This window comes from Sander vitreus, chromosome 17 (assembly GCF_031162955.1).
Source record: "Sander vitreus isolate 19-12246 chromosome 17, sanVit1, whole genome shotgun sequence".
NCBI classification, from domain to species: domain Eukaryota; kingdom Metazoa; phylum Chordata; class Actinopteri; order Perciformes; family Percidae; genus Sander; species Sander vitreus.
This window is the reverse complement of record NC_135871.1, coordinates 25,228,076-25,241,751: the sequence shown is the minus strand read 5'-3', so window position 1 is coordinate 25,241,751 and position 13,676 is coordinate 25,228,076. Positions and strand designations below refer to the sequence as shown.

The window sequence follows — 13,676 nt, the reverse complement described above, 5'->3', positions numbered from 1 at the left end:
GTTGCCTAATCTCCCTTCTTTGGTGTTGTTTGAAGTCCTGCAGTGATATGAAAAGAAAAACTTCACATGGCACTCGGCACGCTATTTAGTCGCAAAGTTTCCTTGGCTTTGACTTAGCTGTGGGACGAAAAGATTTCAGCTTGTCTTTGTTTTGTCTTTGTGCTGTTTATCTCCTTTACACGCAGGCTGGGATTCCCAGCTCTGCAAATAAATGAGTTCATCTATTGTTTATTTTAGAACTACATATTACTTACATATAAGAGATAACAGACCTTTTACATACCAACAAAAGAGGAGAAAGCTGTTTATAAAAGGTCATCAAAAAAAAATGACTGACTGATTTAAAAAAAATGTTATATCATAGTTAAAGGCCATCTCATTTAGCAACTAAAGAGACGGATATTTCCCTCAAGAGCTGGTGGAGACCAAAAATCTGATGGACACTCAACTCCAAATAAATGCTAATGTTGTTCTGCTCTGTGTCTGTGTAAATAGGCAACATGTTTGTCATAACAACCATGTCAGTGTTGTGTTTACATCTTGTTACACTAAAGGGCCATCCACACGGAGTCGCTTTTTGATGCAAATGCACGTTTTGCATCGTTTGGGCCGACCGTCCAAACGAATTCTGTAAACGTACTGCCTGAAAACGCACTTTTTTGAAATCTGGACTCAGGGTGAAAAAATTCGAAAACCAGTCCTGGATTCTACACAAGATATATTGCTAACGTTATGTAGCTAACGTTAAACATCGCTAAAGTAGCTGACCGCTACAGCAGCGACGTAACGTTAACATTAGCTAGCTGCTATGGTTAGCTGTTTATAAAGTGGAAGTAGACAATTTATCAACTAGCTAGCTAATCTGTCTGCTTATCAACTCCTTGAACGGATTATAGTAACTTTTACCACGGCTTATTGTAGAAAGGCTACCGCAAGAAAACGTGTAGATTATCAAAAAGACATTGGTTCATTGATGTTTGTTTGACTGCCGATGTTAGCTAGCAGAGCTAATGTTAGCGCGTTAATGTTAGCTCTGCTAGCTAGCGTGCTGCGATCATGTCCGATGGCAGACAGAATTGCAAAATAAAAAGCAATCCAACAGCACATTATACAATGTAAATAAAGACACGTTTTCTTGCAGCGGCCTTTATAAAATGAGGAGTGGTAAAAGTTATTATAGTCCATGGATGTATTAAAAGAACGTTAGTCTAGCAAGTCATGTTATGATGGGAAGTGGAAGTCAACTATGCTAATATATTACACATGGGTGGGATGTTCTGGCTTTGTTCCATGTATGAGTTATTACAGCATTATTTGTTTGTTTTTTGTTGACATAAGATATCTTTGTACTCCTACTTTTGTATACAACCACAACAACATACAACCACAACAAAATTCAGAATATAGTAGCAGCGCAGTTATTATATCCAGTAAACAAAGAGATTCAAAATTCAACAGAAGTCGTCTTTTTGTGGACGTGGCCTAAAATAAATCCAGGTTTAAGTTGGGGTTCAGTCCTCTCTAGAAGTAGATTGAAGTCCGCTCTCTTGCTCCACGCTTTTAAACTTCAACTTTAAGCTGAGAGCTGACGTACTTTAAGCTAAAGGAGTGCAATTTCTGAAGAAAAAAAAGGGCAACCCAATGAAGTTTCATGATCATACTGAAGCTTGTCGAGGATACAGGCTCAGTCTTTCATACAGCTCAGCAGAAAAGTTATAAGGTCATCAAAGTTATTCATTTTTAAATTGTGCAATGCAAAATAATGGTTAAGGGAAACTAAATGAAGCTAAACTATGATGAACCCTAATCTTAAAGGAACCCTACCCAACCAGTACGATACGGCGAACAGACAATAAATCATGACATTGAGTTATCATTTGGTTTGTTTATAAACTAATAATCACAAAAGTGAACTTAAAACAACCAAAAAACATGTCTGATCTTATTGTGGACTTTTTGTTTGTCCTGTCTAGGTACCCTCGCATCAACAAAGAGTCGCTCCTCCCTGTGTCCACAAACTTGAGCATGAACGGGCAAAGCGCAGAAGGCTGGTACCCTCCGGGGCACGGCGACATTTACGCCAGCTTCTACAACTCAGGCCTGTTGGAACAGCTGATCGCGCAGGGCAAGGAGTACATATTTTTGTCCAACATCGACAACCTGGGAGCCACCGTCGACCTCCACATCCTGCACCACCTGGTCAGCCAGCCCAACGGCAAGCGCTGCGAGTTCATCATGGAGGTGACGGATAAGACGCGCGCCGACGTCAAGGTATGTGGAGGAGGAGGAGGTTTATATATACAGTGCTCAGCATAAGTGAATACACCCATGCTTAAGTTGACTAAAAAGAGGAATAAAAAAATCATCTTTTGGAAATTGATCTTAATGCCTTAATTAAAACAATGAGGAAAAATCCAACCTTTAAGGACACCAATTTTCTTTGTGAATGTATAATGTATCGTAAATAAATAACTGTTCTTCTTTCAAATACAGGGGGCATAAGTAAGTACACCTCTATGTTAAATTCCCATAGAGGCAGGCAGATCTTTATTTTTAAAGGCCAGTTATTTCATGGATCCAGGATACTATGCATCCTGATAAAGTTCCCTTGGCCATTGGAATTAAAATAGCCCCCCATCATCACATACCTTCACCATACCTAGAGATTGGCATGGTTTTATTTCAGTTAGCCTAATAGCTGGTTTGCTTTGCATTGAGAGATGAGCTTATGGAAAGTACCCCATGCCAGTCTCTAGATAAAAATAAAAAATTGGTGTCCTTAAAGGTAGGATTTTTCCTCATTGTTTTAATTAAGGCATTAAGATCAATTTCCAAAAGATGATTTTTTTTATTCCTCTTTTTAGTCAACATCAATCAATCAATCAATCAACATTTATTTATATAGCACTTTACAGTAACCAGCAGGTAAAGTGCTTCACATCAGAAACCAAGACTAAAACACACATCATATAACATATCATACAATAGAAAGAATGAAACATAGAAACAGTAAAATCAGAAAAGGTTACATAGAAATAGGAGAGGGAAATTGTCACACCACTACTACGTATTAAAAGCCATTCTAAACAGTTTTGAGTTTATACCTAAAAAGCGCTACATCTGTAGTCGTCCGAATATCAGGGGGTAACTTGTCCCAGAGTCTCGGGGCAGCAACTGCAAAAGCCTGATCACCCCACCGTTTATACCTAGACCTTGGGACTTCTAAAACCAGGACCGCAAGGACCGGTTGTGCTCACGCAGGGTTAAAATCTCGGACATATACTCCGGGGCCAGGCCATTTAATCCCTTGAAAACAAACAATAAAATCTTAAAATTGATTCTAAAACGCACAGGGAGCCAATGTAGGGTGTAGAGAACGGGAGTGATGTGTGCACGTCTAGATGTATTTGTACAAGCATGGGTGTATTCACTTATACTGACCACTGTATTCATACTGTCACAGTATTTACATAGTGTGTATTTACACATGGGTGGGATGTTCTGGCTTTGTTCCATGTATGAGTTATTACAGCATTATTTGTTTGTTTTTTGTGGACATAAGATATCTTTGTACTCCTACTTTGTATACAACCACAACAACATACAACCACAACAAAATTCAGAATATAGTAGCAGCGCAGTTATTATATCCAGTAAACAAAGAGATTCAAAATTCAACAGAAGTCGTCTTTTTGTATGGAATTAAGGGAGAGAGAGTTGCTGGGTGAGAAAATGATCACCGTTGTGTTTTATGTGCCACGGTTTTGAGATGTCTCTCTCTGAGATTTCTACCTCCACCCTCAACGCAATATAATTTAGTTTGTGCCACTTTGCACCATTTAAAAAAAATGACATCTGTAAGATTCAAAAGCCACGCGTCATTCCAGAAACAGTGTCCTCATTACTCAGCAGTTTCATTAGAACTACTTTTAAACACATTCATTCAGGATTCAAGATTCAAAATCCTTTATTAATCCCACTATGGGGAAATTCACACTGTTGCAGCAGCAAGGGACAGGGGGGTAAAGTACAAGACACAGATAAACAAACAATGAATGAATATAAGTAAAGATAATAAATAGTAAAATAGAAGTATAGTTAAAAAGAAAGTAAAAACATAAGAAAAAGCTCATAGGTGAGCAACAGGCTGCCCCCCTCAGCGGTGCCATTTTCAAGTCTAATGTGACAAAGAATGTATTGAATTGATTAGTTGCATGATGCATCTGACTTGGTCTGGGAACCTTAGTTAATGGATTACTGTAGATGTAAATGGCCTCTTCCACAGTAGTATTAAAGGTAGGTGAAAAAAGACTTGTTTTCATAGATTACGTTTAATATATTTTGGAAGACTGGATTGTATTTTATTGATTGCCACATTTATTCATTACAAGTATTACATGTTAGGGGTTGCTTTGCTTTTAGGTCTAGCAAGGTGGGAAATTACTTACACCAACCAAACGTTAATGCTGTAAAGAATCCTTTTTCGGCAATCATTGTTAATAAAATGCAGTGGCATTATGAAAAATGTATAATTTTGTCAGGGAAAGTTTCTGTTGCACCTTGGAGTCCATTCCTCACATACTGAGAATAATATTTGTATAGATAGCTGACTCTGCTAACATGCTAACATGTAGGTACAATGTTTACCATCTTTGTTTAGCTTGTTAGCATGCTGATTTGCACTAAACCACACTAAAGGTACAGCTGAGCCTGATGGGAATGTCATTAGTTTACAAAGAAGAAAAGACAGAAGGAAGAAAATTCTCACACGCACTTGTCACCTCTGCATTGGTTTGTAGTAGACTACTATACGTCTTGAGAAAGGTCCTTGTGACCGAAACGTCAACACCTTGGAGTCCATTCCTCACATACTGAGAACATTTTGTATAAATAGCTGACTCTGATTTTCAGGGTGGCACGCTGATCCAGTATGAAGGCAAACTGCGTCTGCTGGAGATCGCCCAGGTGCCCAAAGCCCACGTGGACGAATTCAAATCGGTGTCAAAGTTCAAGATCTTCAACACCAACAACCTGTGGATCTCTCTGGCTGCTATCAAGAAGCTGCAGGAACAGAAGGCAATGGACCTGGAGGTTATAGTCAACCCCAAGGTCAGTGGAGGGGGTGCTGAAAAACACAGTCAAGGCGAAATACCACAAACGGTACACACACTCCTGAGGCATAGCCAACACCAAATTACAGAACAATTCAGATTTTTATGGAGTAGCTTGCTTCACGTACAAATAATAATTATTTAGTTGTTGCTCGGTTCAACAGTTCTAAAGCCAAAACATGAAACTGCATGAATCTAAAGGAACAGTAAAGTACTGAGGGAGACATAGATTAATAAAAAAAAGGCAACACAATGGAGCCTAGATAACCAAAAACCTAATTTTATATGCATGATTTTATACTGTGGACTATTACGAAGGTGTAAAATGTAGTTTGTCTTAAAGGAATAAGAATGACCGAGTTTTTTTAATTGTAAAAAGGTTTATCGTTGATTCAGATGAGCCGAGGATGATCAGTAAAGGATTTGGTCCAAGAATAGAGGTAAATACCTTAGAAATAATGTGAAAACAAACAGACCAAAGTTCAAGGACTGGCATCTATCACACATTACTAGCAATCATTACTGTGAGAACATGTTACTCACCGCTACATTCAAAAGATTTTGGTGACTAAGCCTGATTACTGTAACACAGCTTTACAACAGTGTTTATGAGGACTACTAACATGACTCTTAACCCTGTTGAGTCAACAACCAAATACATCCTCTATTACAGAAGTTTTCTATCTGTGAATCGGTCAAATCTGAACCTTTGGACATGATACATATTTGTTGATCCAGCGGGACTTTTACTTCCCGAGGATAACGTTGATAAATCTGCTTAGACATCATGTAACTCCAGAACCTGCCTGAGAATCATCACGTTTTTAAGTTTTCTTAAGTATCAAAGTAATCCAGTGATAGTTATCAGTACATACATGGGTACACTGTAAACAGGAACTACTAATGGTGAATTTGGCAAAATTTTAATGGTGCCAAAATGTAAACAAATATAGCCTTTAAAAAAAAAAGGGCTGAAGTTGTAGCCTGCTGCACCATTGTACTCTCTGTTTACATCTCCCAAAGCCCATAACAAAGGGGTTGTCATATAGAAAAGAAATGTACATGAGGCATTAGAGAGAGACGGTGACAAAACACAAGCTCTTCTCCTCTGTCATCTTAATCAGACTAATACTATCAGCCTACTGAATTCTGCTCCCTGGAAAGATGCTCTAGTCTTGATGTTTCTTCCTCATTATTCTCTTCCAGTGAAGTATGGAGCCCATCAGGGTGAAACGACTCATGAATGTATTTTCATCATCATTTCATCGTCGGCTGTTGAAAGCCTTGTGGGGGGCAATTCAAAGACGGGCCACACCAGTATGACTTGACTTTTTAATAGATGCTCGGATGAAACCATTCACTTTCAATAACCCGCCAACAAAATAACGTAATCTGTTCCATTTTACCATGTCCATCCTGTCGCGTTTGACAACATAGCTGTGCATAGAGCAGAGAGATATCTGCACACTCTTCTCTACAGAGACCACCACTTCTGAATAAATCATATCTTGCGAAAAGAAATCCAAGCGTGCCGAGAATGCCTATATTCTAAAGCCTCTCTGTGTTTCTGCCGTCCTGCATGGATCAACTCTCTGAGCCGTTTGTTGTCGTGCAAGGTTTTTGCATACGAAGGAGAGAGAAAAGGAGCTTCAAACCAATCCAGTTTTCTGGTCTGCTCTCTGGTGGCTCGTCTGCTCCACTTGGTGTGTGTGTGTGTGTGGGAGAGAGAGAGAGTGTGTGTGTGTGTGTGTGTGTGTGTGTGTGTGTAAAGGGGGGGAGAGAGAGAGAGAGTGTGTGTGTAAAGGGAGAGAGAGAGTGTGTGTGTGTGTGTGTGTTTGGAGGGAGAGTGAGTGTGTGATTGTGTGTTTGGAGGGAGAGTGTGTGTGTGTGTGAGTGATGACATAAGAGAGACAAAGATGAATATTAAACTTCAGAGGCCTTCTGAAACTTTAAAATGTAAAGCTGCCTTTCATTCTACTTTTCTTACTGATCTTGTTTGTCCAGCTCAAGTTAATCTTCACACGTCTTTTAAGAAAGAAAAGACTTGTCCGAATTAATTAAAAGAAAAGGCAGCAAAAATGTAGCTGCCTAATTTAGCATGAAGGAGATGTTTGAGTAAACGCTTGATCAGTTGAATTTAATTATTATTTTTTTTCCTGATGTGGATTAGCATGATTTGTTCAAGCATAATTTTAAGGCTCCATGTCTTCCCTGCGCACGTTTATCCTTTATTGCCCTCCAAAGCAGACAAATTCGACGTGATGTGACTTGATGTGGTTGTGCTCACTCAGAGGCAACACACTATGCCTCTGCTCCCCCCCCTCCCCATCAGTGGAGAAGCAGCGCCTCAGGCTATGCAAGATCTGCAACCAGTGTAATAAATTCACCGCCGAACCCCAGCCTGATTCCTGATTAATGCTTTCTCCGCCTATAGATGTAATTTCCCAGCCCTCGGCTACAGGATCACACACCTGTGACGTAGCAAGTGTTATGTAACTGGTCATTACAGGGCAGAGCCGTGTGGCTTTACATTAATGTGTGGTCCCATCTAGGTAAGAGTGCGGCACTAAAAGTGGAGAGTTAGATCCGCTCCTGTTATACAGCGCTGTGGACCCATGCATGTCAAAACTGTGTGCACTCGTGGTACTGAGAGGCACTTAGTTTAAAAGCATCCATGAAGTGATGAATGTTGCATAACTCCTTCTGGTAGTTATACCTGAGACCCAGATCATTAAATTCTAACACTGTTGTATATATCACTGTTGCCCTGTGAAACCTTTCAGTCTCATTTTAGTGTATCATGTTCACCTCTGTGGCATTAGGAAACATCACCCAAAACGTCTTAAACTCCAACAAGCTTTAAGAAGAGTCTTCAGCCACGCAAGCAGCTCCGTAAAGGGTTTACTAAGTTTAAAAGATTTTCGTGAGATTTTGAGAGACTCTAGTCACACTCATTCCGCTCCCCGTTTCCGGGTTAGCACTCTACCAATCAGATGGGTCGTTTGAGTCCGACTGCCGGCAGTGCCCGCCCCGCTGATTATACATGTCAAATCGGCCAAAATGAAGGTCGACGGCACGGAACGCACTGAACAGACTCGAGTCACTGACCTCGCCAGGCTGTCCAACGGCCGATTATCGGCTCTGTGTGTCCGGGCCTTTAGACACAGCAGTGTCTGCTTCAAACTGAATGCTAACATCAGCATGCTAACATGCTCACAATGACAATGCTAACATGCTGGTACAATGTTTACCATCTTTGTTTCGCTTGTTAGCATGCTAATTTGCACTAAACGACACTAAAAGTACAGCTGAGCCTGATGGGAATGTCATTAGTTTACAAAGAAGAAAAGAACAAACGAAGGAAGAAAATTCTCACACACACTTGTCACCTCTGCGTTGGTTTGTAGTAGACTACTACACGTCTTGCGAAAGGTCCTTGTGACCGAAAACGTCAACGACCAGTGAACTAATGCAAAGGTGACAAGTGTGTGCGGGAATTTTCTTTTTTTTTTTCTTTGGAAATGGATCTTCAGGGGAATCAATTCCATGCACCACAAAGGACACAAAGCAAGTGGCGTGCGTGTGGCTTTCTATTCATAATGTCTTGCAGTTTTGCAGGTATTTATTCATAAACCAAAGTATTGGACAAATTAAAATGTTGACCTGATGATGGCGCTAGAGGGAAGGCCAGGGGAATCGCCAAAGTTTTTTTGGATTCATCTTCTTGGGACCACACATGTACAAAACTTCCTTCATCCAATAGTAGTTTAGTATCAAAGTGGTGGACTGCCCGACAGGGTCAGGGTTAGCATGGAAGGATGAAACTCCCTGCTGATGTAACTGAAAACTACCACCAGGTCCTACTTGGTTGATGTTTATGGAGAACCAAATGAGACGACAAATATTTTTTGATCTCAGAACAGTAACTTCCTCTTGGCGATATGAATCAAATGCACTAATTACAAAATCTTCTTGTTTTTCACATTTGCAGCAGCAACAAAAAATGTCATGTTGTCCCTGTTATCGAAATGTTAATATCAGAAATATGGGTTTCTTTTTAACTAAATGACCCAAAAATAACATGGATGGTTCTCTACAACGATCTTCGCAGGTACAATTAATGATCATTACATTTTGAGTGTTTTCTTCAATTGTATAGCATTTGAAAAAAAATGTAAACGGTTTCTCGGACTAACAGTATTCGGACTAAACTGACAAACACCAGTCTGTGATTATCCATCGACATACATTACTCTAATATTAGTCAAAATAATTCATAATTTCTACTTTTTTGACTCAAAAATGTGGTATAATTTCCTTTTAAAAAGAGGTTTATTGACCATGAATTCCAAAAATAAGTGTAACAGTAGTGGTAATAAGTTGGTGAGTGGCGCGTATACAGTACTTGTGGTAGTGGACAAAAGCGTCAACAGTTTATATAAAAAAAAAAAAAAAAAGGGACAAAAACATTGAAGTGTCCAAAAAACGACATAAAACATTTGAAAGAAAGTGTCAAAAAAGAGACAAAAATATTGAAAAGAAAAGAAAAAAAAAGTGTTAATTTTCTATTTTGACCTGAGAGGACAACAAGTGCATGGTTGGGGTGAAGACAACGCGAGGGTTAAAGAACCAAGGTACTTTTTCTGCAACAACCAACATGTCTCTTCTCTTCTGTTGGTTCGTCTTTAGACGCTTGACGGCGGGCAGAACGTCGTCCAGCTGGAGACGGCGGTCGGCGCCGCCATCAAATGCTTCGACAACGCCCTGGGCATCAACGTGCCTCGCAGCCGCTTCCTGCCCGTCAAGACCACGTCGGACCTGTTGCTGGTCATGTCCAACCTGTACAGCCTGGACGCCGGCTCTCTCACCATGAGCCCCAGGAGAGAGTTCCCAACAACGCCGCACGTCAAACTGGGCAGCTCCTTCACCAAGGTAACTATAAGAACATGTTGCTCACTCTGTGCATGTTGATGATTTGAGGGAGTTATTTGTATTCTACTGAATGAGACGCTCTGTGCTGATTTTAAGGTGCTATGTGTTCCTTTTTTTCCTAAATGTAAAACTAAACCACAGACATTAAAAGTTTAGTTCACCCAAATCACAAAGAATGTTTTTAAAATCTTAAAGAAAAGTGGGCACCCACTTTCCTCTTCTCCTATAGAGCCACACAGGTAGTTTCAGTGGTATCTAATGGAAGTGTACGGCAGGTCTTTTTGGAAGCAATACTTGGAAAAAAGGTGTTAAAAAATAAAAAAATAAAATTATTGTGACTTAATAGTGATACGGAAGGGATAACATACATGCGTGTGGGTTTATGCGTTTATTCATCATATTTACTGTATTCATGTATGTATTTGTCACTTTCGTGCCCCGATGCTATATGCTGCGTTAGTCTTCTTTTCTTTGGCTTTACCGAAGAGGATAAAGATCTTTTCTTTTTTTGTGACTAACAATTATTATTATTATTATTATTATTATTATTATTTTTTTTTTAACATAATACAAAACATACAGCTGATAAAGATCTTTTTCATTGTCGCCTCACTCCCTCCATCATTTGTTTATTTTAAATAAAGTCTCTTTATTATAACATTTCACTCTAAATCAAATTGATTGCAAGTTCAGTTTAATCTGATGGTAGTTGTATAATTACGTAATACTAAAAGTTTACACTTCTCAGAAGTACATTTTCTAGATGCCAGTATGATGTTTTTTTGGTAATGTTGGAATAATTGGGATCTTAACTAGAATTTTAAAAAGATGATTCAGTAGGTTTAAATGCTTTGCCAGAAGATCTACAGGGCTGAAATTATTTAAAGTGATCCTGAAAAGACTCCCACAAATACAGTAGGTCGTTTACAAATGTCCTTGTTTGTGCGTCCGTGTTCAGGTTCAGGAGTACCTGACCCGCTTCGAGAGCATCCCCGACATGCTGGAGCTCGACCACCTGACGGTGTCTGGAGACGTCACCCTTGGGAAAAACGTTTCACTCAAGGTAAAACATCTTCTTACTGGAAATAAGCATCTGTTGCATACATGATCAAAACCCAACATTTTAAACTTTCATGTAAAACACAATTGGGTTTTAAAAGGTTTCATGTTAGTCTGGCTATCACCAGACCAAGCTCAATGTTTTAAGATTGAACATTAGTCTGGGGAGTCTGCTCTGTATTTTTTTACTGCACAAGAGGCGTGATCAACGGGCATACTTCAAATGACTCTGTACGCAATTGGATAGTCCTTCAACCAATCAGACCAACGATCCGGGTGATGTAGCAGCGACAGCGGCATCAACGGGTTGCTGCGCTTCGGTGGCCGCTATGTTGAATGTAAACAAGAAGCTGCTTGGTCGCTTCTCTATCGTCATCGCGTTAAACCCGCCAATAGCGTGCCAGGTGGATAAGCCAGTTTGTGATTGGTCCCCGCAAATTTGGAACAGAAGCAGGATAGATAAACGTACAGGTTTCCAGCCTGAGCTGCAGGGCAAAATCAAATCTCCATCAGATGGGGCTGGGTTTCCCCAGTCTAGTTTCAAGGGAATAAATAGCACAACATTTGTATTTAATCTAAATGTGCAGAAGTCTCTTCGGTTGAGCGTTACAACCCAGAAAGCCCATCGCATTTTTGATTCCGGTGCCCACACCGAGATACACTGTGGGTATTAAAAAGGCCACAAACCACGAGTGAAGTCAGACTTGCAACTTTTTTCTTGTTTCCATCTCCATTCATGTGGAAGAGATAAAGTGCAAAGGGACACTCGGGGGCAGATGGAGAAACCAAATTACAGAGATAAAGCTTTAGATTTTACTGGCCTTTCTCTGTAAATCTGAGAGACTGCAATCCCTCGGGTCATGTACATTTTTAACAAGGACGTAACAGAAGCTTCCAGTGTTAATGACAGTAACTGGCCCTGCTGGCAGGTGGCTGTCATTGATGTATTGCTTCAATTAAATCCTGCCTCCCGTTCTACGTCTGACAAACAAAAACTAAACCCATCGCTCTTCCTCCTCCCAGGGCACCGTCATCATCATCGCCAACCACGGAGATCGGATTGATATTCCGGCCGGCTCCATGCTGGAAAACAAAATCGTATCTGGCAACCTCCGCATCATGGACCACTGACACCTTTTTCACACACAAAACGCGCCCTCACCATGTGACCTAGTTGGCTTTATCCCAGCAATGTGACCCGTAATTTTTCCACCGCATTGTTCTCCCTAAAGGGTATGTGTGATTGTATGTGCAGTGCTACTGCAGATAGGTAGTAGTTTACATGGTTGATGGTTGGGGGTGCTTGTAGCTGGGATATCCTGCCCCCTGCAGGCTGTTTATTATAAAATATAAACCTCAAATAGTGTTAATAATACAATCCTTTTAGCGGTTATATTAAACAATGACTTAAATCCATATTAGAGAGAAAAACAACAAATCAGATTCTATTTTTTATTATCTTTTAACTGTGATTTTTGACTGCTCCTTTCTGCCAAAACAGACTCAAAATAGATATAATAATAATAATAATAATAATAATAATAATGTATCATCATCTTCATCCTCTGTGTGCTCTTACAGCACTGCTAATGCAATCACACAGTGTACTTACATAGAGAGGTAAAGTCATGATGAGTTTTGAGCATTTATTTCAAGTGCTAAGATCTCACTATCAGACTCAGCATGGTTCCACAAAATACAGCGGTGACAAGATATGTCCAACTGAAAGAAATAACTGATATAATGTGCGGTTATCCATTATCTATACCTGGGGCTGGAGCCTGTCCTAGCTCACAGGTACATACAATACATAGTAATAAGCAACCATCGACACTCCCAGGAAGTTCAGTTTCCACTTTATCGTCCACGCAGACACACAGAGAACATCCACACAGAAAGATTCAAACCCTTCATACCGCCCTGCGATAACTCAAATGAAAGATAAAATAAGTGGTAAAATCACTCCTAAATTTGTCTTTTTACCTCAGACGTATCATCCATTCTAGATGAACATGATGGATGTGAAGCATGTTCAAGCGTCCACTGAAGAGACGAAAACATCAGATCTGTGTGGACCAATGAGGGAGACTGTAACGTTCCTCAAATCAATACATACAGCAAACCACGTGTTTTTTTTTTGTTCAGTTGAGGTTTCACTGCCGCTGTTTTCGTGATGTAATCGCGTTGTGCCCTTTTTCTTCTGTAATGTTCTACGTAAACTGGACTGGAGAATTAGTGCCAGTAGTGGATAGAAAACGTGCATTCATTTCCCTCGTTGTCTCGTCGTCGTTTTAAAGCTGGCAGGTAGCATAGAGTGGGTTCATCAGGGAGTTTTTGCTGTAAACAGCTGCCTGCTGCATCTGCAAATGATGCTGATGATAAGAGCGGTGGCACTGGATCAAAACGGTAAAGTCGCATGCCAGAAAACCAAAACAGTCAGTTGAAATACGCTAAAAAGCTCAGCTGAGCTGAGGTCAAGTGATAATTCTCTGAGTGACACCTTTCACCTACAGGTAGTCATTTGATCCATTGTTAATATAAATATTTAGAGCAGCTTTAAATTAATCCATTTTG

The 13,676-nt window shown here is 40.0% G+C and overlaps 1 protein-coding gene across 2 annotated transcripts in view; it reads left to right on the top strand.

The window, feature by feature from the left end:
* Nucleotides 1-13,676, top strand: part of ugp2b (UDP-glucose pyrophosphorylase 2b) — a 37,827-nt gene extending 24,151 nt beyond the window's left edge. For both annotated transcript variants that reach the window (XM_078272545.1, XM_078272543.1), the window contains exons 6-10: nt 1,974-2,271; nt 4,912-5,109; nt 9,801-10,043; nt 11,002-11,106; nt 12,126-13,676. In XM_078272545.1, coding sequence (XP_078128671.1) covers nt 1,974-2,271; nt 4,912-5,109; nt 9,801-10,043; nt 11,002-11,106; nt 12,126-12,233 — 952 coding nt within the window. In that variant the 3' untranslated portion in view covers nt 12,234-13,676. The remainder of the gene's footprint in view (nt 1-1,973; nt 2,272-4,911; nt 5,110-9,800; nt 10,044-11,001; nt 11,107-12,125) is intronic.